The sequence below is a fragment of the Coturnix japonica genome, chromosome 2, assembly GCF_054131305.1.
Source record: "Coturnix japonica strain WE chromosome 2, WE-NBRP24, whole genome shotgun sequence".
NCBI classification, from domain to species: domain Eukaryota; kingdom Metazoa; phylum Chordata; class Aves; order Galliformes; family Phasianidae; genus Coturnix; species Coturnix japonica.
Window position 1 is genome coordinate 18,386,917 of NC_140664.1, and position 26,103 is coordinate 18,413,019.

The 26,103-nt window shown below is 49.1% G+C and overlaps 2 protein-coding genes and 1 long non-coding RNA gene across 3 annotated transcripts; 1 reads left to right on the plus strand and 2 right to left on the minus strand.

The window, feature by feature from the left end:
• Window positions 1–1,327: 1,327 nt before the first annotated feature.
• On the plus strand, window positions 1,328–7,970 carry LOC146761713 (uncharacterized). The gene is made up of 4 exons (XR_014942472.1): window positions 1,328–1,449; window positions 2,456–2,575; window positions 4,400–4,521; window positions 5,366–7,970. It is a non-coding gene; the product is annotated as an uncharacterized LOC146761713 (long non-coding RNA).
• A 10,229-nt stretch (window positions 7,971–18,199) lies between these two features.
• Window positions 18,200–19,701, minus strand: LOC107310404 (uncharacterized). The gene has a single exon (XM_015855992.3). It carries the CDS (start codon window positions 19,198–19,200, stop codon window positions 18,217–18,219), a length of 984 nt encoding a protein of 327 aa, XP_015711478.2. The 5' UTR covers window positions 19,201–19,701; the 3' UTR covers window positions 18,200–18,216.
• Window positions 19,702–23,121: 3,420 nt separating this feature from the next.
• Window positions 23,122–24,233, minus strand: LOC146761714 (uncharacterized). The gene has a single exon (XM_085540868.1). It carries the CDS (start codon window positions 24,134–24,136, stop codon window positions 23,153–23,155), a length of 984 nt encoding a protein of 327 aa, XP_085396994.1. The 5' UTR covers window positions 24,137–24,233; the 3' UTR covers window positions 23,122–23,152.
• Window positions 24,234–26,103: the final 1,870 nt, after the last annotated feature.

Sequence of the window (26,103 nt, forward strand, 5' to 3'; positions counted from 1 at the left end):
TGAGGACAGTATGCATAGCTGTACCCGGAGCTGCAGCCAGCCCTGGCAAGCCGACACCGCTCCTATCCATCGTGGTAGGCTAAGGGATGACCAGGGCTGGTTTTCCTCCTGGTGGAGCCCTCGAGTCAGTAAATAATCATTTATCAACTGCTACGTTCTCCAGGGCTGGTGCTCTGGGAGAGAAAGTGGCTGAAAATGCAACTTCCAAAGTCCCAGCAGTGTTTCAGAGCACAGGTGTGGAGTTTATTTTGAAGCAGAAGCCCATGAGGAGGCCTGCAGTCAGCGAGCAGGCCTGGGCCGTGTGGGCCCTGATCACAAAGGGCAGGTGGCTGCCAAAGGGGCTGCACAGCTGGGACGGGGTTCCTTTAGTTCCCAGTGGCCACCCTGAAGATCCCATCTGAAGCTGATTAATTGTCAGCAGCAGCTGTACTGATTTTATGGTGGCTGGGATGAAAGGGAGAAACGTGAGGCTGTAGAGAGGGCCTTTGGCTGGGGGTGACCAGGGCTATGTCCATCTCACGGGGCTGCCAGCACACAGCCCTGCAGAGCAGGCTGGCAGGAAACCCCATGTACGTTGCTCTTGGCTCCTGGAGCTGCTTCTGTGGCAGGGAATTTACAGGCTCATAAATGTATCTGAGCAATGCTTAGATTAGCCAATAAACTTTGCAGGTGTCTTGCAGTCGTGATTCTGTCTGGTAAAGTGTTGCATCCTGAGGGTTCCCTCTGGCCAAGCACACGGTGTGGGGTCGTGCTCTGTGGTCTGGGCACTGTGGAGCGAGCGCAGTCCTATGGGCAGAGCAGGGCCGAGGGTGTCACGGTGTCAGCCCAGGGAGCAGCATGAAGGCAGCTGCAGTCTGTGGGTGAGGTGGGGATGGCAAGCAGTGCGGTCTGCAGCAGCTCTGTGCTAGGGCTCCTTCTGTGCCTTTTGCTGGCTCTGCTTACATCTCCTGCAAGAAAAAAAAAAAGAGAGAGAGAGAATCATGCAGAAGGCAAATTTACTTTACGAATTAAAAATAAACCCCAGCCCCCTGCTCAGCTGTTCCTTGGCATCTGCTCCCACGCAGCAGCAGTGTCTCAGTGGCCCTGCTGCTGACGGGTGGTTATTTTTTGGTTGTTTTTTTCCTGGGGACACAGCACTGTCAGCTTAGGGCAGGGAGTGCTCCTGGTCAGGAGGGGGCAGCCAGAGATGGGGCTGTGGGGGGGAGGATGGAGCTATGGAGAGCACTGGGGGCAGGGGCAAAGTCAGGCTACATCTGTATTCCTACCCACTTGATAAGGAGAATCACAGAATCAGAGAATCACAGAATGACCCGGGTTGGAAGGGACCTCAAGGATCATGTAGAGAATCTTGCGCTAGGAGCCAAATTAGTGTGAGTTCTGGGCCAGGAGCTGCGGTGGAAGCTCCAGGCTGAGGGATCCTGCAAGAGCCTGATGGATGCTGGGGCACTGGTGGGTACACAGAATGGTTGATATATATCTCCTGGGTTTGCTGAAAGACTGGTGCTGTTCACCACTGGGGAGAAACTGTTGCATTTTTGGGTCTTTCTGAGAGAATCTTTGGTGTTCACTGGCAGAACTTTGCCATTCCTGAAAGTGGCATGAGGGACCAGTTCAGTCAATTGTTTATTGTGTATAAGATCCAGAAGGAATCATAAATGTTTGCCAAGTGCTACATCAGCTGGGAGCTGTAGGTGTCAAGTACACCAGCCATGGTTGCTCTATACTCGTCACATTGCTGTCATCTGTTTAACACATTCTTTCTCTTTATATTCTTCCACGGGTGAGAGAAAACACAGCTCATGCCTGTATGACCAAACTCTTCCCTCCTCCATTGTACATGGAGCAATTCACTTTCAGCTCTGTGTGTCTCCTGGCTTTGCTTGGAAGGAGATGGGTTTGTCTACTCTGCTATGCACAGCAGAAAATGCTTTTTAAGAAGAAAAGTAATAATAAAAAATAAAGCCCCAAATCTCTTGTTACAGTACAGCTCTGCCCTGATTCATTCAAGGCAATGCCTTTATCCCCAATTTCCTGCTGCGTATCTCAACTCATTAGCTCTGTCGCATCAGCCTCGTCTGGTCTGTTAGATGTGCTGCATGGAAAAGACTTGTCTCTGCACCGAGGAAGTGCTCAGGGAGCTTATTTTGGATTGCACAGGTTTCCACACCAGGAGTCTACTATCTGTCTTCTACTATCAGAAGATGTTCTGGGATACCGGAAGAGCTTTACTTCTTCCATGCAGAGCTTCCATTTCACCACCATAATAAAATCCAAGTCTTTTTATTGTATGCATTACTTAACTAAATTGTATGTAATTTTACAAGACTACAATGCTGCACTTCATACATATTTGAAATCTAAGGTGGTTGTTATTGCCATTTTGATAGACCTTCTTGCCTCCAAAACATCCTTTTTCTAAAGAATTTTGTATATCTGCATCTCTTTTCTTTCCCAGCTCAGTTTCCTCTTCCTCGTGCTACATGGGAAGACAAGCATGAGGAGGACAGGTGCAGCGATTCCAGTGTTTTGATATTTGCAGAAGTATATTTACTTCAGTAAGCTGAAAAGGGTCTCGGTAAGTGTAAGCTGCTGAGCAACAGAGGAGCACCTAACAGTAAGGCTTTGGTTGCCTCAGCTTTGGCTGCCTGCTTCCTCACTGCCTATGGGCTAAAGGACAAGGCAGTCTGCTCCTGCTTTTAGAGTCATCCTCGTTATCACTGACACAGTTCAAGCCATGTAAACAATGGAAAATGAAACTGAAGTGCATCTAAGATCTACTGTTCCTTTCTTGATGAGTTTTAAGGTTGCAAAGCTGCTGCAATTTGAAGTGAAATCTCAAATTAGCTGTTATAAGTAGCATCCATTTTAGAAACTCAATACCTGTATTTGATTAAGTTTTGAAGAACTGTGTGTGCTGGGTAACGAGATGAAATTGCATTAACAAGTCATAATTTCATTTCTCATTAGACTTCAAATGAATTTTCTACTCATGCGTAACAACTTTCAAAGTTGTTGTCCATAATAACCCTACTGGGTAAGAACATGGTGGTGCTGAACTATCCTGTACAGAACTAATAATGCCACATTTGTATTACATTAAAACTATTTTCTGTCAGTTGTTATCTGCTAAAATACAGTTTTTGTTTTCACCAATCTTCTGAGGTGCAAATAGATGAAAGGGGAGGTAAACAGCGTTGAGTAGAACAATGTGCTGCGAAAGAACAGAGAAAATGATAGCTTTTATTTTGAAGGAAATAACATGGTAGAAAAGAAGAACATGGAAAGAGAAACTTTCAACACAGGTGTGGGTTTATCATCGCAATTTGCTAATAAAACTGTTGATAGCTGAGCCTCAAGGCAGTGTCCAAACCCATAAGCCTATAATTGGAATCTGTAGGCTGATGGAGGTCTATTTTGGTCTCCAAGTGTGAAGTGCTCTTGTGCAGAGAAGAGAAGTTTATCCAAGAAATCCTGACAAGAGCACTCATTAAGATTATTCTAAATGGCCTTAAATAATCAAGGTGATGTCTGTTACTTTGGTAATAAATGTCACCACCACAAAGATTCCTATAAGCTTCAATGGAGTCGTGTGTCACTGAAGGTTAATTTTGCACTGAGAGCAGATTTTTACCTCCTAGAAGTAATTATACAGTGAGTCAGATTTTGGGTTTGTCTATGGTTCCATTTGGTGTGCCTACAGTCCAGGCCTGTTCTTGGTGTTACAGGGTGGTGGTACAGAGCTGGAGCTGCTGAGCTGAGAGCACATTGGTACCACGCTGTAACTGGTAGCGGTCCTTTCCAGTTGCCAATGGGAAGGTCTTCAAGTCACAGAGAGAACCATGACATAGCCTGAGACCCCCAAGGACTATTGAGTCCAACCCCTGACTCCACACAGGAGCACCTGAAATTCAAACCCTACACCTGAGACCATTGTCCAAACACTTCTTGATTGTATCACAAAAAGACCTCTAAATAATTAGTGTGCAAGGTCTTTGTTGCATGAAGAATGTTTTTGGACACTTCTTAGTGTCTTGCAGATAATCAACATGAAAACAGTAGTTATGGTCTTTTCTCTTTAATCTTGCAAAGTCTTCACCATGTGTTTCCCTTAGAAGCTGTGGTTGGTTTGATACCTCACTCAGACTTAACAAAAAATGTCTCACCCCATGCTGACCCCAGGCTCCATGGTGGCCCCAATCTCCTCCTTATGGTCGGGGTGCACAGCATCACTGCCTGCTGATGGCCAAATGCAATAAAGGGGTTGGTCACATTTGACAGTATTGTCAAAGATTGCGATAGAGAATTTGTGAATAAAGGCTATTTCTCTGTCAGCAATCTATTTCCAGTGCATTACAACATTCTTCTGCATATAGACTTACTATACTTATCTTGCTGCAAGTCTTTTCTACAGTACAAATACCACGATACAGAGTCTTCAAGTCCCATTGCCAAATCTGTCATCAGCAGAGACGTGATTTCAGTGCAGTTCACATGCAGCATGGAGAAACACAGCAGCATAAGGTGAGCAGCAGTGAAAGATGTTGTCTTCTTGCATCTGGGCACAAGGGGTAGAAAAATAACAAGTGCAAGGCATGGCCCGTCCTTGGAGGTGTTCAAGACCAGGTTGGACGGGGCCCTGGGCAACCTGATCCAGTAAAGGTGTATGTTTGGTGGCCCTGCCAGGCAGGGGGGTTGGAACTACATGATCCTTGAGGTCCCTTCCAACCCGGGTCATTCTGTGATTCTGTGATTCTGTGAAAAATAGGATTTCCTGGAGCCTTGTGATCTCCCCAGTAAGTTTCCCTATATGACTACAGAATTAACTGTGGGTTACTTCCCCATTCTTTATCCCTCCCTTCACCCAGCTTCTCATGGAATGAAGCTGGCCGTGACGGTGGCAGCTCAGGGAAGTGCTGCTCTCAGAGGTCACTGCCAGCTGTGCTTTGCCAGCAGCTTCTGGAAACATCTCTGATAGAAACCAGCGCGTGGTGGTGCTCCATGGGATGTGCACCTCGCAGCCACTTTGCTTTGTCACTTCTCAGGATACCATTGGAAATGACAGTCATGTAACGTGCTCATCCTACTGGATTTAATTAGAAACATTCTGCTTTAATTAAGTATTTGTTTTGCGTTCCCTGTAGTTCTATTTTGATAAGACTTTGTCATGTAAATCCTAAATGAAGCTGAAGAAGTAGATTACTGCATGTTATAGCTGCTGGGTAATGATTAGAGTCAATGCAGTGTGAGATACGGTCTCTGGGAGTGGGAGGCAGCTCTGTCTTTGCATTAAGTGTTTACCTCACGTTATCCAGGATTCCCTGTGTCATTATTTCTCATACTAATGTTGCTTGTTTTTTGCTTTCAGCATCCTTCCCCTCTGACTGCAGAGTCTGACGGGGTGCAATGGGGACAGGTGTAGAGGGCACTATGGGCTGCACAGTGCCATGGACTCCTCTCAAGCCTTTGATTCAGAGTACACGAAGAGCGAGCAGACGGCAGAACTCCATCCAAAAGCGGTACGACTCTCACCTTGCATTTTTCAGCACACCTACGATGTTCCTGCATAGTCCTCACAGCCTGTCCTTGACCACATTCTTCTTGCATAACCAGATAGCAACCTTGCCCACAAGGCAGCTTTGGCCATCACTCATTCCTTCCCTGTTTTCAGGAAGAGGTTTTCATGTTACCCTTTTCCACTGTCCAAATATGGCCTTCCCAGCTTGATTTCCCCAACCTCACTCTACAGCAGATGCAAGTCAGATTTTGCTCCAGGTTTAAAATATCTCTTTATCAGGGAGAATGTTTAGAAAGGTGGGAAGTGGGGGTTACAATACAGCTGCTCTGCCATCTCAAAGATGTCTCTGTGCTGTGATAAAACCTGTACAGGTAGAAGCCCTTCCCTGCCTGAAATGTCTGTACTGGAGGGCTTGGGGTTCACCTGGGCATGGGGATGGACATCGACTGGAATGTGGGCATAGGGATGGTCATAGTCATGGGCATAGACACAGACATGAATATGGCTGTGGGTGTGGTCATGAGCATGGATGGGAGGACCCGTTTCTTCTCTGTACAGCAAGTGTGATGCTGGAATCCATGGCAGATGTGTTGAAGGTTTATAAGGATTCATGTTGGTGTGCTCCTGCAAGGCAGACTCCTTCCTGCTCCCTTCCCCTGCTGGGCATCTCTTGAGTTCCACCAAGGCACATCCTCTCCCACCAGTGCCAACTGGTGCAGGGGCCTGACTCCCTCCTGCTGAAATCTCATCAGTCAAAGCATTGCAGCTGCCCCCCAGGAGCTGCTCACACCAGTACTGAACCCCTGGTGCAGCCATGCGTTCTCCTTTCCAGCCAGGTCAGATGTTTATTCCTGTCTTCTGCTATGCTGAGAAAACACAGCATGGAATAATGGTAGGAAGTGTGGATTCAGTGCAGATTGCAGCCCATGAAGGAAGAGCCCAAGCCCTTTCCAAATGGTTTGTTTTTCTGGCAGATGATTTGAAGAAAAACAAGGCTTACATAACTCTGCCTGGGTAGGTGAAAGTTTTCTCATAGCTCTGTCCTAATGCAAATTACTTGCAATTTACTTTCCTTTTGGCTTGACAAATATAGCCGAAGCAAAGGAGCTGTTACCAAAAGCAGCCCCTAGACATGAAGCAGGAGATGACAGTGCAGACCCTCCTCGTCCCCTCCCTGCAGGGGAGAGAATGTGATGCTATCACATATCTCAGTGCCTTGCAACCCCTCGCAGTTAGCCTGTCCCCACCGTGCTGCAGTGCCCGGCTCAGCGGTGACTGTGATAGCTCCCCATGGCACCTCTTCCCACACACGTCAGATGTACTCTTGCAGCAGCGCGGAAATGATTATGCACACTCCTGTGCAAACAGCCCACCCTGCCTGGCAGTACGGTTACATAAAGAGATGACAGAGAAGCCTTAATCACTGCACGAAAAACCCTTTTAACTGTTGCCCGTCTTGCAAAGAGGAGCAGCACCTTTAAAGCCCTGGTGACATTTCCATGCTGTAAGCTCAGAATCTTATTCTAAGTCCTCTGCCATCTATGAGCCTGGATATCTGCTACAGGAATTAGAATTATTTATGTATCAGATGTTAGCTAAAGAACTTGAAGAGCATTAACTGCCATCTACATTCGTGTCTTGGCTCCCAGTCTCATTCCCTGCTCTCTCGGGATATCCTGGGTCAGTAGAGAAGACTCACTCTCCTCTCACATATGTGTACACATGCACTAAGAGGCAGTTTGCAGAGCTGAACGAACAAGCCAACCATTTATTAATAACTATTTCTCAAAGAGATTTTGGAACAATTCCCCGTGTAAGCCTGTATGTCACACCAGTGTTTATACTGGCGGCTTACAGCAGAACAGCTACAATGCAGCAGGGCAGTCTTTCCCCTCATGACTTTCTGGGAATGCATTGGCACAGGTTGCCCAGGGATGTGGCAGAGTCACCGTCCCTGGAGGGGGTCTTCAAGAGAAGTGTAGGTGTGGTACTGACATGGGTAGATGATTGGACTTGCTGATCTTAGTCGTCTTTCCCAACCTTAATGATTTCATGATTCCATAATCACAGGACTCAGAATGTGCTTCCTTTGCATTCCTGGTGGGATTTGGTATCTGTCTAAATGCATGGCTGCCCGAAGGCAGACTCCTCATCTTCCTTTGTGCCTCCTGCACTCAGCAGATGTTTAGGAAGTCAGGGAATAACCGCGTAACAGCCATAACTGCAGTATAAAGATATGTGGCTGTAATAAAAGTTGTGGTAGCAGTATTGGATTTTTGTGGTTTACATTTCCAGCTTTGACTTTCAGAAAGTGACATTTATATGCGCGTTGGGAATGTGATAATAATCTTGGTATGCCAAAGTAGTTTTCCAGTTTGAAGGATAATGTAAAATAAATTAATTTCAGTTCTTAGATTAAGCATCTCCCCTTCCCTAGATGGCAACTACTCAAAACTGCTATCATAAAATTTAATGGCTGCAGCAATGTGATTTTGTTTTCCTTTAGTTTATGGATATTTGGTTGCTAGCAAAAGTGGAGTGAAATTTAAACAAGTAAACCCAGAACCATTGGTTAAAGGTCTTTCCGTACAAAAGTAGCTCCTAATGTTGGCAGTTCCGTTGCTTACAGACGAATTCTAACTGTACTGATTCAGGGAAAAAAAGAAGACGGCTTTGTTTCTACAGATCTGCATTTGCACAAGCTCTGTTTTTTCCCCTCTTAAAATACTTACAAGAATATTTTACGTGAAGAATTTTTGGTGGAAAACTGCCCCAAAAACTACTTGTGGATGTCGGGAATGACCCCGGTGGGTATTGGCTACAGACAGGACTTGCTGAATGTGGAATGCAGAATAAATGCAAAGAAGACCCAAAAGTCCATCACAAGCTGCTCACAGCAGGTCCATCAGATGCATTTACATCTTCAAACCTCTGATCAGACTATTGTGGCTGTTCAGACTGCTAAGGTCTGGAGTAGAAAGCTGTTAAAGGTGACAGGAAGTGACAGAAATGACCTAATGAATTACCCAGATGAACTGTATTAATGATGTGATGATAGCTTCCAAGGAGCGCTTTTTAAATCTAACTCTGCACAATAAACCATCAGAAAGAGTCATTACATTTTCACTCTGTCATGAAGTGGAGGTGCTCTGCCCTACGGAGGATTTTGGAGGTGACATCCCCAGCCTGGGGTCTGTGGGGAAAGGTTCATTGTAAGTGGGAGAAGCACAGATACCACATTGCAAGTGTGAATGACTCCTACGAATTCTTTGGCTGGCCAGTTATGGACTCTTCCCATTGCCGAACATGTCAATAGCATACAGCTGCACAACTTCCCAATAAGCATTCAGAAATGCTCCCCTCTGTGTAGATATGTTGTTCATAGAAAAAGACAGGCTGGTTTGATGATATTTTGGGACAGCCCTGCATGCAGCTGCAGTGGTTGGCATGCTTTGGAGGCTGGCAGGAGTTCACGATCTCAAAGATCATCTAGCTCCAACTCCCAAAGAACGTAGATTTGTCACTGGAGCCTCTGTTTTGATCTTGTTCATGGGTATATGGAGGGACACACAAAGAAGCATACTCAGAGATGCTCATGGCATCTATTTGTCTACATGGCCTGAACAGTTGAAGTTGGAGGAGCACAGGATGGCCACACAGAGCTCGTTGGTTTGAGGTGCTCCAGCTTGAAATCAGGAGCTTTCTCAGAGTCCCAAAGATGGCTACTTCATCTGGATCCCTGGTGTTCTACTCTATCACACACAGATGCTGTTCTTCCAGAGAGCAGAGCCGTCAGCCTGGTCCACAGTACTAGCCCTTAATGCTGTGTCACAGGGCAACACTCTGGCTTCTGTGCATGGGGGCAGTTTGATGAGCACAGCAATGTTGATGTAGGTGTCTTAATTTTGGTGTTTTTCTGCAGGCAGTGATCACCGCACAGCAATGCTGCAAGTAACTTCACAATTCCTGATAAAGCACAATAGCTCCTGGAACAGTCGGGGTATTGTTGCGGTCTATGGGGGAGAGAAGGAAAAACACACGTAAGCTTTCAGACTTGACTTTTAAAACCAATTCCCAGCCGTGCAAGTCTCTTTTTCTGGAATGTGGATGAAGGGCTGTAAATCAAGAGTCATCTCTAGTTTAGCAAGACATATTGTGACCTTTCAAGCACATTCCCTGCCAACTTCAGAGTTACACAGAGTTGTCTTAGAAATGGATGGAAGCAATGTAGAAGTGATAAAAAATTTAGGGAAATTACAGAAGACGCAACTGCAGAGTATTTTTGTTTTGGCAGTGTCTGCCTGTTGTCCTTCCAAAAAATAAAAACATTGTTTATCAGCAGAAAGATTAAAATTGAGGATATTATTTAGTCATAAAGCAAGGATTAACCGCATTCATAAACACAATTAGCCTCGCCAAGGCAAACAGGGGAAGCCTTGTGTTTTGTTTACAGGGAGATAGCTGCCCTTCAAATATTTACAAAAAATGGAGGCCAATTCAAGAGCAGTTGGCAGAAGGACTGGAAGCAGCAGTGAGCAACTTTGGGTAAGGTTATTATTCTTGGGGTGAAAAAAGACTTGGCATTAAACATTAATTCTGAAATTATGAGTGTAAGCATGAGGAAAAAATATTTAAGCCCAGTAAGGGCTAAATGAGTTTTGGATCCATAGTCATATTAGCTGATGTTACTCTTTCAGCATCTTTGATTTTGGGAAGAATGGGTGCCTGAAGGAGAAGTCATAGAGCAGTTTAATTTCTGTTGTTTGAGGACCACAGTGTTTTTTTTCCCGACTGACTTAGGGAAAGAGATTCCTCTTGTCCTTGCCCCTCCATCCCACCCCAGTTTCTTTGAATCTAAGTTGTCAGAAGGAGTTAAGGACAGGAGGGATGTTACTACCACACAGGCAGCGAGTGGTTCACCTCAGTCCATAGCTCACAGACTTACTGGTCCCAGAACCTCATTGCTCCAGCAGATAAAGAAATAATCTCCATCCTAGATACACATGGGATCGGTTTCTGTCTCTTTTTTCTCTTGTGATAAAGCTATCTTTTAGTTTTAGCAGCTTCTCTCAGTCCCTGATATTCCTCTTCCTCCAGTGATACTTACAGAAGGCTATCCCCTCACCTTCTTCTTTTGCTCCATTAGGCTAAGCAAGGCAATCACTCCCAGCTTCCCCAGAAATTCATGTTTTTGCACCACTTCCATTTTGAACACCTTTTCTTGAATGTGGCTGAACAGACAGCTGGAACTGCTGTAGAGTGAGGAGAGTTTGGTTTAAGGTGCTGCCTATCTGCACCCTGCTGTGCATGTAACAGCAAGACCAAAGTAAGCTCAGCAGCGTTCATTGCTGTGAGGTCGATACATCCATCTCTGAGACTAGGCTCGGGTTGTGAAAAGAAAGAAAAAGGCAGTAAATCTGACACAGGCAGAACTTAAATGCCTTGGAGCCATCAGAACTTGTGAAAACATTATCTGAAATCCACACCCTATTGAGCAACACTGTGCTTGATAAGCAAAGATGTGCAGGCCTGCCTTATCTGCCTGGAAGATGCAGAGATCTGAAAAGACATCAGAGAGAGAACTCCTTGGACCCATAACTGGTAAAGCAGAGGTCTGTCACAGAGCAATAATCAGACTCATTTTCACTGACACCATTGCAAAGAAGAGAAACTCTGCTGGTGTTACTGGGCTCTTCCCCTGAACAAAGGCTCAGCATGCCCTGATCAGAAGGGAGAGCTGTGATGATTAAGTGAGACCAAACTGTTATTGATGTGGTTTTGGCAAGCTCTACAAGCACGTGATGTAGTGGGTCTGAAGGTGCCAAGGCTGAGTGCTGCCTGGCCCTTCTACCCCAGGCCCACCTGCCCAGGCCCCAAGGCCTCTCTAGCATTGATGAACAAGCACAACACAGACCAAGGAGGAGAGTGATGGCAAAAACCTGTTCCTATTTGTTGCACCAGATCAGGCCAACCTGCTGATGGTCCTCACTTGCCATCTGACAGTGCAGTTGTGCTCTCATATTTGGTGCCAAAGTTTATCAAAGCCCTCTTGTGCCCACAGGTACTTCCCTATGATAGATTTTCATGCTATGTTAGAAATGTCTGTTTAGCTTATCTTCTCAGTCCCCAGAATCAGGGGACCTGGATTGTTGTTTCCATTCAGCTGATCCATTTTCTTGACTGTCTGAAAAACATTATAATTGAAGGAGGGTTGATAGTGCTTTAATTACTGAAAAAGTCCTGATGATTAATGAGGTCAGAGTGTTCTGCAGAGTGGTGGCCAGAAGGGATCAATCTCCATTTCCCTTGGGCATACCAGAGCAGTGTAAGTATTAAACAGTCTGACATCTACACAAATAAGCTGCTTCTTGTGCTACCTGGTTGGCCGTGTTATTCCTTTTCTATGCTCCATGCTAATTTTTACTGGAAATGCATCTTGATGTTACTGTGCCATGAGGCAGAGTGCTTTCCAACCAGCGAGGCTGACTTGTCTGTTCCACATCTTTCCTCCTCCCGTTCATGACAGTTCATCTGGTCTCTGGTAAAGCTCTAAGATTATCTCAGCTGGAGCACCAGTTTTCATACTGTTCTGGTGCCTGGTTCCTGAATGTGGATTGTTTTCTCTTTGCACCACATGCTCGCCCACTCATGGTTTCCTGCATTATCTCTCAGTCTCTATCTTTGTGTCATCTTCCTGCTCTTTTCTGTTTCTTCCCAACAGTTTCTCTTTCAATCCTTACCTTCCTTGAGCAAATCAATGTTCATTTTGTTTGCCTGTGTGTCTTTCGCTTCACACAGTCCCTTGGTGTTATCATCCTTCTCTCATTCATTTGCTCTTTTCTTTGGTCACAGCTCAGTTTTTCACACATGCTGTGATATCTTTCTGGCTGCCCCTTCTGTGTTTGCACACCAATTCCCATCCACATTTCCTCCAGCAAGTTTTAAAGACCTGGTCATTGACTGCTGGTTTATAGAAACCTCCCACCTGAACGGAACAAAGCCTTTGGCCTGTGGGTGGGCAGCCAGCTGCCACAGCGTGGGGGCTGCTGAGGGCACCACATCACAAAGTGAGGGAGGGAAGAGCAAACCACCCTCTGCCCCTTGTCCGGGGCACATCAGCCTTTTGCCATCGTCCCTGTTGATGTCTGCAGGAGCTGGTGGTGCTCATTAGCGCTTTGCAGCAGCATGAGGCACTGCCAGCCCTTCTTGACCATTGCACAGCAGGTTCACGGGGTGATGTGGTAAGTGATGTATTGCCAAGAGGCAGGCTGAGGGGAGAGAAGCTGTGGGATGTGGATGGAGGACACAGGGAGGAGGGAGGGTGGAGGAAGGCTCCTGCTGCAGGAGAGAACGGGCTCCTCTTGAGCGCTTCTTCAGACAAACAGAAAAATCAAAGCACATCCCTGACAATACAGAAATATTCAACAGCGCAGTTCGAGGCTCACAGGGCTTGCCTTGAAGATCTGCACTCCTCCATGGAAGGCACCTGCAAACAATCTGCCCACTGTGCAGGGCAGCTTCTTCCAGATCTTGACTAATGCTGCTTTTCTTCACCTCTTATCAACTGCTTTGACCTCCTCCCTCTGCGTCTCTTTCTTATATCTCATTCTGCTCACTGAAGATGGAATGCTATTTCAGACCAGCCTGTACAAGAGCCTTCTATTATTTCCCATTTTAGTTGTTGTCTTCAGATGGAGTGGAAATACAGGGAAATGAAGCCTTAGTGGCAACTTCAATAGAGTTTAGTGCTGCTGGAAAACTGCAGAGTTTGCTGAAAGAAAAAAGAAAAAGGAAAAGGAAAAGGAAAAGGAAAAAGAAAAAGGAAAAGGAAAAGAAAAAGGAAAAGGAAAAGGAAAAGGAAAAGGAAAAGGAAAAGGAAAAGGAAAAGGAAAAGGAAAAGGAAAAGGAAAAGGAAAAGGAAAAGGAAAAGGAAAAGGAAAAGGAAAAGAAAAAGAAAAAGAAAAAGATATGGAAAAGAAAAAAGATAAGTAATATGTTATTGGCTCTGGGACAAATCTAGAATCAGAATCTACTGGAAGATTTCAGTGTGGTTCCAAATGTGGGGATTCTTGCTTCTAATCCATAGTGAAGGTAGAGCTGTACCTGGGACTGGCAATGGTGAAAACTGCTTTCAGCATGTGGTCGGAGATCTTACCAAATCCTGTGGGTAGACTGAAGAGTAAGAAAAGATTCTTGGCATCTAGGAAATTGGAGGGTAATAAAAAGTCCATATAAATTGAGGGTAGAAGGGAGATAGCGATAGTTTACGGAAGCGAATATGTAGAGGCCGCTAGAAGAATGGGATAGGATTAGGACAATGCAGGGGAAGGAAGAGATAAAGATAAGGGTCTGAGAACAGCTCAAGGACACCCGGAGAGGAGGTGATAAAATGTTCACAGAGCAAGTTAGAACTGGCTCAGGGGCTACCCCTCCTGCAGGGTTGAAAGTTTACAGCGAGGAGGACCATGAGCCTTCACAAGGAAGATGATGAGCCTTCATCCTACCACAACCAGGAGGTACTGACACTGCTCACAATGCATGCACAAGGGGGAGGGACTATATGCTACGGGGTTCTCAGTTAATGAATATGTGTATGAAATCCAGGAAAATCATTGATTATGTATTAGTTCTTCCTACATCTGTACCAAGCTTTTGCCCTATGGTGTGCAAGTTAGGAGGAGCAATCCCCCTTGCACCTGGTGTATAAAAAAGTAAACATACCTGCTCTATATCTCTCGGGCTATAGAGTTTGATTTCCTCAAGTCAAAACTGCTTTTAGACTTCAATCAAAGCCAGGCAAAGCTGTCTTCATTAGTATTTCAGCCCTGTCCCTAGCAGTGTGTGGCTAATCCAGACTGATGGGTGCATCTGCTTTTTTAACACGTTAGCAAAGAAAGTTGGTTTTTATATTTCCTTTTTCTGATTATAGCTATTTGCTACTCTGTATTGATTTTTGGATTTGTTTGTTCTCAGAAAGTAACACTATATTTGAGTATGATATTTTATTTGTACCCACTGCTTTTCATTAAACCTTTGACAGAACTCTTCCAATACTCGGTACAGGAACAGTTTCTCCAGCTGTTTTGTATGAAAATTGCCTTGTGTTTCTAGGCCAAAGTACAAAGTGATCCTGAGTCATGCTAAGAAGTCTAAACTGCTATGGTTTTAATAAGATTTCAAGGCATTCATCACTTCACTGGGGTTAATCAACTGTGTAAGACATATTTACAGTTTTACTTCAAAATGTTATCAAACTGCAATTATTTCAGTGATTTTTTATTTAAAATGCCCTGGAGCTTCTTCATTTGTTCTCAGATCTTGACATGTCAATATTCCCTATGCTGTAAATCATAGAATCATAGAATGGCTTGGGTTAGATGGGACCACCAAGTTCTAACCTCCCTGCTGCAGGCAGGGTTGCCAATTGCTGGAACAAGTACTAGATCAGATTGCCCAGCATTCCATTGAGCCTGGCCTTAAGCACCTCTGGGGATGGGGCATCCGCAGCCTCTCTGAGCAGCCTGTGCCAGGGCCTCACCACCCTCTCAGTGAAAACTTCCGCCTCACATCTAAACTAAATCTCCCCTCCTTTAGTTTAAAACCATTCCACCTTGTCCTATTACTATCTACCTGTCTAAAAAATTGGTTAACCTTCTGTTTATATACTGAGAGTCCATAATGAGCTCTCCCTGCAGCCTTCTCCAGACTGAACAAGCCCAGACTCTTCATCCTGTCTTAGTAGAAGAGGTGCTCCAGCCCTCTGAGCATCTCTGTGACCTACTCCAAAAGCTCCACATCTTTCCCGTGTTTGAGGCCCCAGATTTGGACACTGGGCTGGGGTCCCACAGGGGTAGAGAAGAGAGGAATAATCCCCTTCTTCTTACTGTTGGCCACCTAACATTCATTTTGATGCAGCCCAGGATGCCATTGGCTTTCCAGGCTGTGAGTGCACACAGCTCATTCATGTTAAGTTTTTCATCTATCAGATGAACACCTAAGTCCTTCTCAGCAGGGCTACTCTCAAGGAGTTCTTCCAGTTTTCACCTGAAATTGTCCTGACCCAAGTGCAAAACCTTGCACTCAGCTTTGTTGAGCCTCATTAGGTCCATGTGGGCCTAGCTATCGAGTTTGTCAAGGTCCCTCTGGATGGCATCCCTTTCTTCTGCTGTATCAACTGCACTGCTCAACTTGGTGTCATCAGCAAACGTGCTGAGGGTGCTCTCAGTCCCACCATCTAAGTCCTGGCTCCCTTGGGACCCTGGGATGCACGTTGTTTGGCCTCATGGGCTTATACACGTGCAGTCTCATGGGGCAGTCTCAGTCATCAGTAAAACACTTGAAGGATCTTTTTTCTTTATTTTCAGTTCATAGCAACATCTTAACATACAAGAAAAAATGTACCATACATTCTCAATAGTTACAAAGCAGGATTATAAAGCACTTATGCAACTTCTGCACTGTTCAAAAGCCTCTGTTAATACAGACAGACTTAAAAACAGCTGCATCTTTCAAAGCTATGTCATTTAACGCTCTTAACCTGAGGAGTTTACCAATTTCATCTCTGAAGAAGAGATGTAAAAGCTTCCTTTTGCTGTCTCATGCCCCCAAGGCAAAGCACAGAGTTGTCCTGCTGTGAGGGTTTTGCAGAGCATATGTATGTGATCACGGGGTTGAGAGGAAAGTGTTACAAACAAACATAACATGGGGAAGGACTCAAATTGCAGCTCCTCACTGTGGAGGGAAGAGTAGAGCACCTTTCTTAGGGGTCACCACCCATCACAGGCATGGAGAGCACATGCCTGGGACACTGGAATGAACAGGGTTGTAACCGAGCTCCATTTTTACCTAGCAGGATGCCTGCCCAGCTGCTGTCTCTCTGGCTTCCAGTATAGCAAAACCAAAGGGCTGCATGGTCTGAACAGTTGAGTTCAGATGGTGAATGTTGGGGGTGTTCTCTTCTGTGCAGTGCTTGATCAGAACTTAAACAGGGTAGGAAGAAGTGAAAGGCAACACATTTGACTGCTTACTGCACTTCTGCTTCAGGTGATTTTCTCGTTAACCCACAGAAGTGTCACTTCATCATTCAGCTCTGCTTCCCAAGGCAGAGCCATTCGTTTCTCCCATCAAATCAATAAGGATTTGTGAAATCTGTAATCTGGGGACATTTTATTCCTTAATGATGGGCAGGAATTCACAGGAATCAGTTTGCTGCTGTCAGTAGGGGTTAGTCTTTGTCAAATCTGCAGCTGCTCCTGGAGCCAAAGACCTATAAATTGTCTTAAAAGTTTTTAACTGCAGAAATTGAGTGTTTAGTGAAAGTAACATCTTTTTTATGGTCCAGATTTTGACCCTGGCTGAAGTGGCACTTGGTGACACACCTGTATCATGTAGTGATAACCATGGAGCTCCTATGAAAAGGAGCAGCACTGTTTTCTGAAATTCCCTGCAATGAGGATGCTGCTTGCAGAAGGAATCATAGAATCACCAAGGGTGGAAAAGACCTACGAGATCCTCCAGCCCAACCATCCACCTATCACCAGTAGTTCTCACTAAACAACCATGTCCCTCAACACAATGTCCAAATGTTCCTTGAACTCCTCCATGGTCGATGACTCCCCCACCTCCCTGGGCAGTGCATTCCAGTGCCTGACCACCCTTTCTGAGAAGTAATACTTCCTAATGTCCAGCTTGAATCTCCCCTGGCGCAGCTTAAAACCATTCCCTCTGGTCCTATCACTAGTGACACAAGAGAAGAGGCCGACCCCCAGCTCACTACAACCTCCCTTCAGGAAGTTATAGAGAGCAATGAGGTCTCCCCTGAGCCTCCTCTTCTCCAGGCTGAACATTCCCAGCTCCTTCAGCCTCTCCTCGTAAGGCCTGTGCTCCAGACCCCTCACCAGCTTTGTAGCCCTCCTCTGAACACGTTCCAGGGCCGCAATGACTTTCTTGCAGTGAGAGGCTCAAAACTGAACACAGTACTCGAGGTGTGGCCTTACCAGTGCAGAGTACAGGGGGACAATCACTGCTCTGCTCCTGCTGGCAACATTGTTTCTGACGCAAGCCAGGATGCCACTGGCCTTCTTGGCCACCCGGGCACACTGTTGGCTCATGTTCAGCCAAGCATCAATCAGTACCCCCAGGTTCATTTCCTCTATGCAGTCTTCCAGCCACTCCTCCCCAAGCCTGTAGCGTCGCACAGGGTTGTTGTAGCCAAAATGTAGGACGCGGCATTTGGTCTTGTTGATCTTCATCCCATTGGCTTCAGCCCAGCTCTCCAGCCTAACCAGATCCCTCTGTAGGGCCTGGCTACCACCAGGCAGATCCACGCTCCCAGCCAATTTGGTGTCATCTGCAAACTTACTGAGGGCACACTCAATGCCCTCATCCAATTCATCAATAAAGATGTTGAAGAGGACAGGCCCCGGCACCGACCCATGGGGAACACCACTCATGACTGGTCTCCAACTGGATTTAAATCCATTTACAACAACTCTCTGAGCCCAGCCCTCCAGCCAGCTCCTTACCCAGCCAGCACACAGCCCGCACAGGGCCCAGCAGAAGGGTGGAATGGTGGCCTAGCCACACCGGGTGCTGAGAGCACTGGCTCTCGTACAGCACAGCGTGTGCAGGGCCGGGGTGTGAAGGGCAAACCATCTGGAAAGAGACACGAGGAACAGCACGTGCTTCTTGGCTTGTAGCTTTTATTGTGAGCCCCGCTCGGGGCGCCTCTTGCAGGGCCGAGCAGCGCGCTGGGCACTGCCGGCCCTCCTCTTGGTGGGGCGTCGGGACCCCCCAGCCGAGCGCTTCGTGCCTCGGCCGCGAGCGGAGGAGCCGCGGCTGCAGCCCTGGGTGGCGGGACCGGCCGCCTCGGGACCCGGCTCGCCAGGACCCCCTCCGAGGGCCCCGCTGGACGTGCCGGGGAGCTCCTCCGAGTCGGGACCCGCGCGGCTGCCGGCCGCTGTGGCGCCGGGGGCAACGGGCACCTGCGGGGAGGCGGCGGGACCGGACGGGGCTGCGGGGCCGTCCTCCACCTCCTGGGTGCCGCTGGGGTCTTCGAGGCCCAGCAGCCTCCGGGCCTCCTGGCTGCAGCGGCTCTCGATGGTTCCAACGAGAGCGCCCATGAGCGGAGCAGCGACGGGCCCCAGGGCGTGCTCCGTGCACTGCGCCAGGATGTCCCTGTCCGGCCCCACCTGGCACAGGAACGCCAGGATCATGCTCTTCAGCCACTTGATTCTCCACCAGCGCAGCTCCCCGTTGCGCCGCAGCTCCTGCTCCAGCCAGGGCAGCACCGGGTCCAGGATGTCGCGTCTGACCCTGAAAAGCGCTGCCCACGCCTCTGGCACAAGGCCGCCCACTCTCTCCGGCTCCGCGGCCTCGGGCTCGGGGGACGGTGGCGCAGAGGGCGGAGCCGATGCCGCGGTGCCGCTGGGGCCGGTGGCGGTGCCGAAGCCGACGGGCACGGGCACCGCGGGCGGGGACACGATGCACTCCACGTACTCATCGTCTCCCCGCACCGACACCCGGATGGTCTTCATGGCCGTTCTGCACAGCGGGCAGCTGTCTCTCAGCATTGCCCAGCGCTGGATGCAGCCGACGCAGAACGTGTGCTTACAGGGATTGGCGGACGCCACGTCCCGTCTCACGTCGCGGCAGATGGAGCACATCCACGCCTCTTCTGCGGCCATGCTCTTCTCACTGCAGCGGGATGGGAGAACCGAGGATGACAAGTTGCTCTCCGTCACCTCAGCTGCAGAGATGGTGTTGAGCTCTGCAAGAGAAGCCAAGGTCACTCGCTGTCCCAGGGGGTGAAAGCCCTCAGCGGTCCCTCACCACGAAGCCATCCCTGAGGGACTCCCGTGTCCCTGCACCACTCACCTCCGCTGCTGCGGGTGCTCTCCGTAGGGCCCCGGCTGGCTGCTCTAGGCAGGGCCAGGGAAACACAAGCGATGCCGTGGGATCGGGCACTGAGATGCTGCGAGCAGCCCCAGGCACGACCAGCACAGCACAACCAAAAAATCCTCGTTCGACCAACAAGCCTCGCACAGCTGCTCTGCAGGTCCAGGAACGAGCCAGACTGAGCCGGGCTCTGCCGGCACCCCACTATGAGCACTGAGGGCTGAGTGGTCACAATCCGTCATGCGGTGATGTCACAGCCTGTTGCTCAGGGATGTTGCCATGGGCCGTCCGCCCCCATAGCCCCCACCCATGTTTCAGATGTTACCTTCTTTTCTCTAATTAAACCAACTCTAATTGATGCACTAAATCAACTCTACTTGTTTATGCATTTCCTGTTTTTTTCGCTAGTTAGCTGTCGATTTTTCACTTATGTGTTACGTAGAAATTGGGGTTGGCATTCTCTTCCTCTTGATTTCCTAATGCCCCATCAATCTTTTCTCGTTCCTCTTCTGTCAGCATTGCCCCTCTTCTTTTGGGGAATGTCTTCCATTATCAGTTTGGGAATACATTTCTTTATGAGTGTTGTGTGCCACCTGTGGTGTGGGGTCTGTGAATAGCATTCATTAATTCCTTTGGAATGGCTTGTGGTGAAATAACACTCGTGGCCCATACATAAACATCAGCTTGAATGGGGAATTTCTACAGAGCAGCTATCCTGCTGGTCCTCTCGCAAGGATCTACCTCTATCCACCTAAGCTGTGCATTTTTATGGGAATCAAAGAAAGCCTTGAGTTACTTAACAACTTATCGGAAACCTTGTCTTAGCAACTTTAGGAGGAAAGAGTGAAAGGGGGAGTTGGGAGTGGAGAGAGCTCCCCAGTCCTGCATCCCACGTCTGACCTGCTAATGACAGTGTCAGGTATGGAGGGAAAGGATCCCCCCCAGTCTTGTACATGGCCTTATTTATAGGCCCCAGTGCATGGACTTCTGGAGCCTCTTCTTGCCCCCATTCTGCCACCGAAATACATCAGAAAAGCTGTCCTGCAAATCAGGCTGGTAGGACTGAAGTTTGTCAGGTGGGAGAATTATCTCCAGCTTGGTGGGTTCTGTTTATTACACAGGAAGAGGTACTACAGAGATTCAAGACTGAGTAGTGGACATGAACATGGATGGTTCTGCACAGTTTATCCATCAGTGTGTCTTGTGGTTGTTTGACATTTCTTCCTGGTATTCCACATGATAAATGTTTCTGGTATTCCACATCACGTAGAACACAAGGAGTTAAAGAGTCAGTGCTCCAGTTCTGTGGGCTGTCCATAATTCCTGGTATGCCTGTCTTAGAAGAGGAGAAGGACATCCCCCAGAGGACTCTGTGTTACCCTTTTCTGTTCAGAGGGAAAGATCAAACTGTTTGCAGATCATGGGGTGCCTCTTTTCCTCCTCTGCTTGTCCCGGCAGCGTGTGTGCTCCTTAGTCGTCTTGCCTTCATCATTAGAGTAAGGCCTTTGGTTTTGGACATGGATGACCATGCTGTCAGTTTCCCTCACTGTACTCTTCATCATTTCTCTCAGTATCTGTATTTATAATATTTTGCGGACGCCTTCCCCAGAGCCAGAGAGTACTGATTGGCAGTGAGCGCGGAGGGACTTGGGAGGGACACTAGAGAAATGGCCATCCGCGGAGTCATAGAATCATAGAATCATAGAATTACCCAGGTTGGAAAAGACCTTGAAGGTCATAAAGTCTGACCACAGCCTAACCATAGTCCCCTAACTCTAACACCCCTCTGCTAAATCATATCTCTGAACACCACAGATATAAGGGGTAGAATGTTGTGGTTTTGTGCCTTATCAATATTCGACATCAAAACAGTGCATCAATGAACAGCATCATAACACCCTCTGCCGCAGACAATGTGGTCAATGGCTCTATGTCCAGGTGGAAGCCGGTAATGAGCGGTGTCCCTCAAGGGTCTGTCTTGGGACCAGTTCTCTTTAACATCTTTATTAATGACATCGATGAGGAAATGTTGTGCACCCTCAGCAAGTTTGCTGACGACACCAAGCTGAGTGGTGCGGTCGATACAGTGGAAGGAAGGGATGCCATTCAGAGGGACCTTGACAGGCTGGAAAGCTGGGCTCGGGTGAACCTACTGAGGTTCAACACAGCACAGTGCAAGGTTTTGCACTTGGGCCGGAAGAACCCCAGGCACCTGTACAGGCTGGGAGGAGTGGTCCTTGAGAGCAGCTCAGCAGAGAAGGACCTGGGGGTCCTGATGGACGAAAAAATCAACATGAGCCAGCAGTGCGCTCTTGCAGCTCAGAAAGCAAATGGGATCCTGGGCTCCATCAGGAGAGGGGTGGTCAGCAGGGATAGGGAGGTGATTGTCCCTCTCTACTCTGCCCTTGTGAGGCCCCATGTGGAGTACTGTGTCCAGGTGTGGAGCCCTCAGTACAAAAATGATATGGAGATTTTAGAAAGGGTCAGAGGAGGGCCACAAAGATGATCAGGGGGCTGGAGCACCTCCCCTGTGAGGACAGGCTGAGGGAGCTGGGCTTGTTCAGCCTGGAGAAGAGAAGGTTGCGGGGTGACCTCATTGCAGCCTTTCAATACCTGAAGGGAACTTACACCCAGGAGGAGAGTAAACTCTTCGAAAGGGCTGACAATAGCAGGACATGGGGAAATGGTTTTAAGTTAAGAGAGGGAAGATTTAGGTTGGATGCTATGGGGAAGTTCTTCACTAGGAGAGTGGCTAGGCCCTGGAACAGGCTGCCCAGGAAGGTTGTGGGTGCCCCATCCTTGGAGGTGTTCAAGACCAGGTTGGATGGGGCCCTGGGCAACCTGATCTAGTAAATGTGTACGTTTGGTGGCCCTGCCAGGCAGGGGGGGTGGAACTACATGATCCTTGAGGTCCCTTCCAACCCGGGTCATTCTGTGATTCTGTGATTCTATGGTGCACTGGGGGTTATTGCTGCAGTCCTGTAGATTGTCGACAGTTCTGTTTACCTGTCTCAGAAGAGAAGAGATGTACAGCAGCTCCTAGAAGTCTTTTCTGTTGTGTTTCCATTTTCCAGTTGGTGGGAAAGATATGACTGACGGGAATTCATGAGAGCAGTTCTCTGTGCTCCCTGGTACATCAGAGTAAGAACCTCGGCCTACAGAAACTCTCGTTGCTTTGTTGTATTAGCTTCAATCCCAGCTAACTTGTATTTTTGCCATTTAATTAGTAAACTAAGTTTCTTTTCCTGCTCAGATTGTTGCTACATTGTTTTTCCCCCTCTCTTTCCCTTCTGCTCCCTTTCCCCTTCTCCTCTCCTATTAGAGCCAGAATGCAATGGCCCTGCTCTGTCCCCCTGTCACAGACGCAGACATAGCGATAAGGCCGCGGCAGTGTGACAGCCGTGCTGCAGTTGATCAAGACGTGTGAGCGTTCTGCCTGAGTGCACAGATGGCTGTTCTACACAGTGCCTTCACCTGCCGCTATCTGGGCGGCCTTCACCCGCCGCTCACAGGATCCCGCTCACAGCGGCTCTGCGGCTCACGCCCTGCACAGGGCCCAGCAGAAGGGTGGAATGGCGGCCCAGCCACACCGAGTGCTGAGAGCACTGGCTCTCGTACAGCACAGCGTGTGCAGGGCCGGGGCGTGAAGGGCAAACCGTCTGGAAAGAGACACGAGGAACAGCACGTTTGGTTTGTAAAGCTTGGTTTGTAGCTTTTATTACAAAGCTTGGCTTGTATCTTTTATTGTGAGCCCCGCTCGGGGCGCCTCTTGCAGGGCCGAGCAGCGCGCTGGGCACTGCCGGCCCTCCTCTTGGTGGGGCGTCGGGACCTCCCAGCCGAGCGCTTCGTGCTGCGGCCGCGAGCGGAGGAGCCGCGGCTGCAGCCCTGGGTGGCGGGACCGGCCGCCTCGGGACCCGGCTCGCCAGGACCCCCTCCGAGGGCCCCGCTGGACATGCCGGGGAGCTCCTCCGAGTCGGGACCCGCGCGGCTGCCGGCCGCTGTGGCGCCGGTGGCGACGGGCACCTGCGGGGAGGCGGCGGGACCAGACGGGGCCGCGGGGCCGTCCTCCACCTCCTGGGTGCCGCTGGGGTCTTCGAGGCCCAGCAGCCTCCGGGCCTCCTGGCTGCAGCGGCTCTCGATGGTTCCAACAAGAGCGGCCATGAGCGGAGCGGCGACGGGCCCCAGGGCGTGCTCCGTGCACTGCGCCAGGATGTCCCTGTCCGGCCCCACCTGGCACAGGAACGCCAGGATCATGCTCTTCAGCCACTTGATTCTCCACCAGCGCAGCTCCCCGTTGCGCCGCAGCTCCTGCTCCAGCCAGGGCAGCACCGGGTCCAGGATGTCGCGTCTGACCCTGAAAAGCGCTGCCCATGCCTCTGGCACAAGGCCGCCCACTCTCTCCGGCTCCGCGGCCTCGGGCTCGGGGGACGGTGGCGCAGAGGGCGGAGCCGATGCCGCGGTGCCGCTGGGGCCGGTGGCGGTGCCGAAGCCGACGGGCACGGGCACCGCGGGCGGGGACACGATGCACTCCACGTACTCGTCGTCTCCCCGCACCGACACCCGGATGGTCTTCATGGCCGTTCTGCACAGCGGGCAGCTGTCTCTCAGCATCGCCCAGCGCTGGATGCAGCCGACGCAGAACGTGTGCTTACAGGGATTGGCGGACGCCACGTCCCGTCTCACGTCGCGGCAGATGGAGCACGTCCACGCCTCTTCTGCGGCCATGCTCTTCTCACTGCAGCGGGATGGGAGAACCGAGGATGACAAGTTGCTCTCCGTCACCTCAGCTGCAGAGATGGTGTTGAGCTCTGCAAGAGGAAGAGAAGCCACAGTCATTCACTGTCCCAGGGGGTGAAAGCCCTCAGCGGTCCCTCAGCATGAAGCCATCCCTGAGGGACCCTCGTGTCCCTGCACCACTCACCTCCGCTGATGCGGGTGCGCTCTGTAGGGCCCCGGCTGGCTGCTCTAGGCAGGGCCAGGGAAACACAAGCAATGCTGTGGGATCGGGCACTGAGATGCTGCGAGCAGCCCCAGGCACGACCAGCACAGCACAACCAAAAAATCCTCGTTCGACCAACAAGCCTCGCACAGCTGCTCAGCAGGTCCAGGAACGAGCCAGACTGAGCCGGGCTCTGCCGGCACCCCACTATGAGCACTGAGGGCTGAGTGGTCACAATCCGTCATGCGGTGATGTCACAGCCTGTTGCTCAGGGACATCGCCATGGGCCATCCGCCCCCACAGCCCCCACCCATGTTTCAGATGTTACCTTCTTTCCTCTAATTTAAACAACTCAAATTTATGCACTAAAACAACTCTACTCTTTCTTCGCTATTAAGCTGTCAATTTTTCACTTATGTGTTACATAGTAATTGGGTTTGACATTCTGTTCCTCTTGTTTTCTGAATGCCCCGTCGATCTTTCCCTCATTCCTCTTATGTCTGCATTGCCCCACTGCTTTTGGGGATAGAGACTAGAAGATCAAGGGTTCAAGAGTACAAATGCAGCTGGACATATTGTGGTCAACCAACCATGTTATCACCTCTCACAGACTGGGAGAGACTGAAACCCTAGTGTGACAGACAGCTTGCCTATGACCTTGTCTTTGTAAATCATGGCATACCATCAACATCCACACTTTCATGTTGGCATGGAATGGTTGCTTGTTCTGACAGGTCTTAGACCTCTTCACTTGTTGGGGCTTTGCCTTTCTCTGGTGCAGCATGTCAGAGAACTCCATTTTGATTGTGTGCTGGGACAGCTTGCATAGTGTGGGCAGACCAAACCTCTATTACAAGCTACTGTGGGATGGAGCTGGAGGTGGGGTGGAGAATGTTCTGCTTCTGAGTCAGATGCTCCCCATACCTGTGTCTCTGTTGAGGATTTTCAGCTCCAAGAAACTGATAATACGTTGTGGTTCTCTCTCCCAAACATTGTGTGTTTTTGACATCAAAAAGATACCTCAGTCTTTTCATCCTGTGACCACTGATGGAATGGTCAACAGTGATTCTTAGCAGCACTCAATGCCCTGTCAGAGTGAATGAATTCATATCACAGAGCTGTGGTGTTAGTTATTTTCACCTATGATTTCACAACTAACGTAACTAGCTTTCATAACACATTCAAGGAACTCTAGATTCACATGAAAGTTACCACATGAGGTCTTCCCTTCCCTTCCCTTCCCTTCCCTTCCCTTCCCTTCCCTTCCCTTCCCTTCCCTTCCCTTCCCTTCCCTTCCCTTCCCTTCCCTTCCCTTCCCTTCCCTTCCCTTCCCTTCCCTTCCCTTCCCTTCCCTTCCCTTCCCTTCCCTTCCCTTCCCTTCCCTTCCCTTCCCTTCCCTTCCCTTCCCTTCCCTTCCCTTCCCTTCCCTTCCCTTCCCTTCCCTTCCCTTCCCTTCCCTTCCCTTCCCTTCCCTTCCCTTCCCTTCCCTTCCCTTCCCTTCCCTTCCCTTCCCTTCCCTTCCCTTCCCTTCCCTTCCCTTCCCTTCCCTTCCCTTCCCTTCCCTTCCCTTCCCTTCCCTTCCCTTCCCTTCCCTTCCCTTCCCTTCCCTTCCCTTCCCTTCCCTTCCCTTCCCTTCCCTTCCCTTCCCTTCCCTTCCCTTCCCTTCCCTTCCCTTCCCTTCCCTTCCCTTCCCTTCCCTTCCTTCCTTCCTTCCTTCCTTCCTTCCTTCCTTCCTTCCTTCCTTCCTTCCTTC

What these genes read in the sequence shown, in the direction of transcription:
- LOC107310404 (XM_015855992.3), bottom strand. Translation starts at nt 19,200, where the DNA reads ATGGCCGCAGAAGAGGCGTGGATGTGCTCCATCTGCCGCGACGTGAGA.
- LOC146761714 (XM_085540868.1), bottom strand. Translation starts at nt 24,136, where the DNA reads ATGGCCGCAGAAGAGGCGTGGACGTGCTCCATCTGCCGCGACGTGAGA.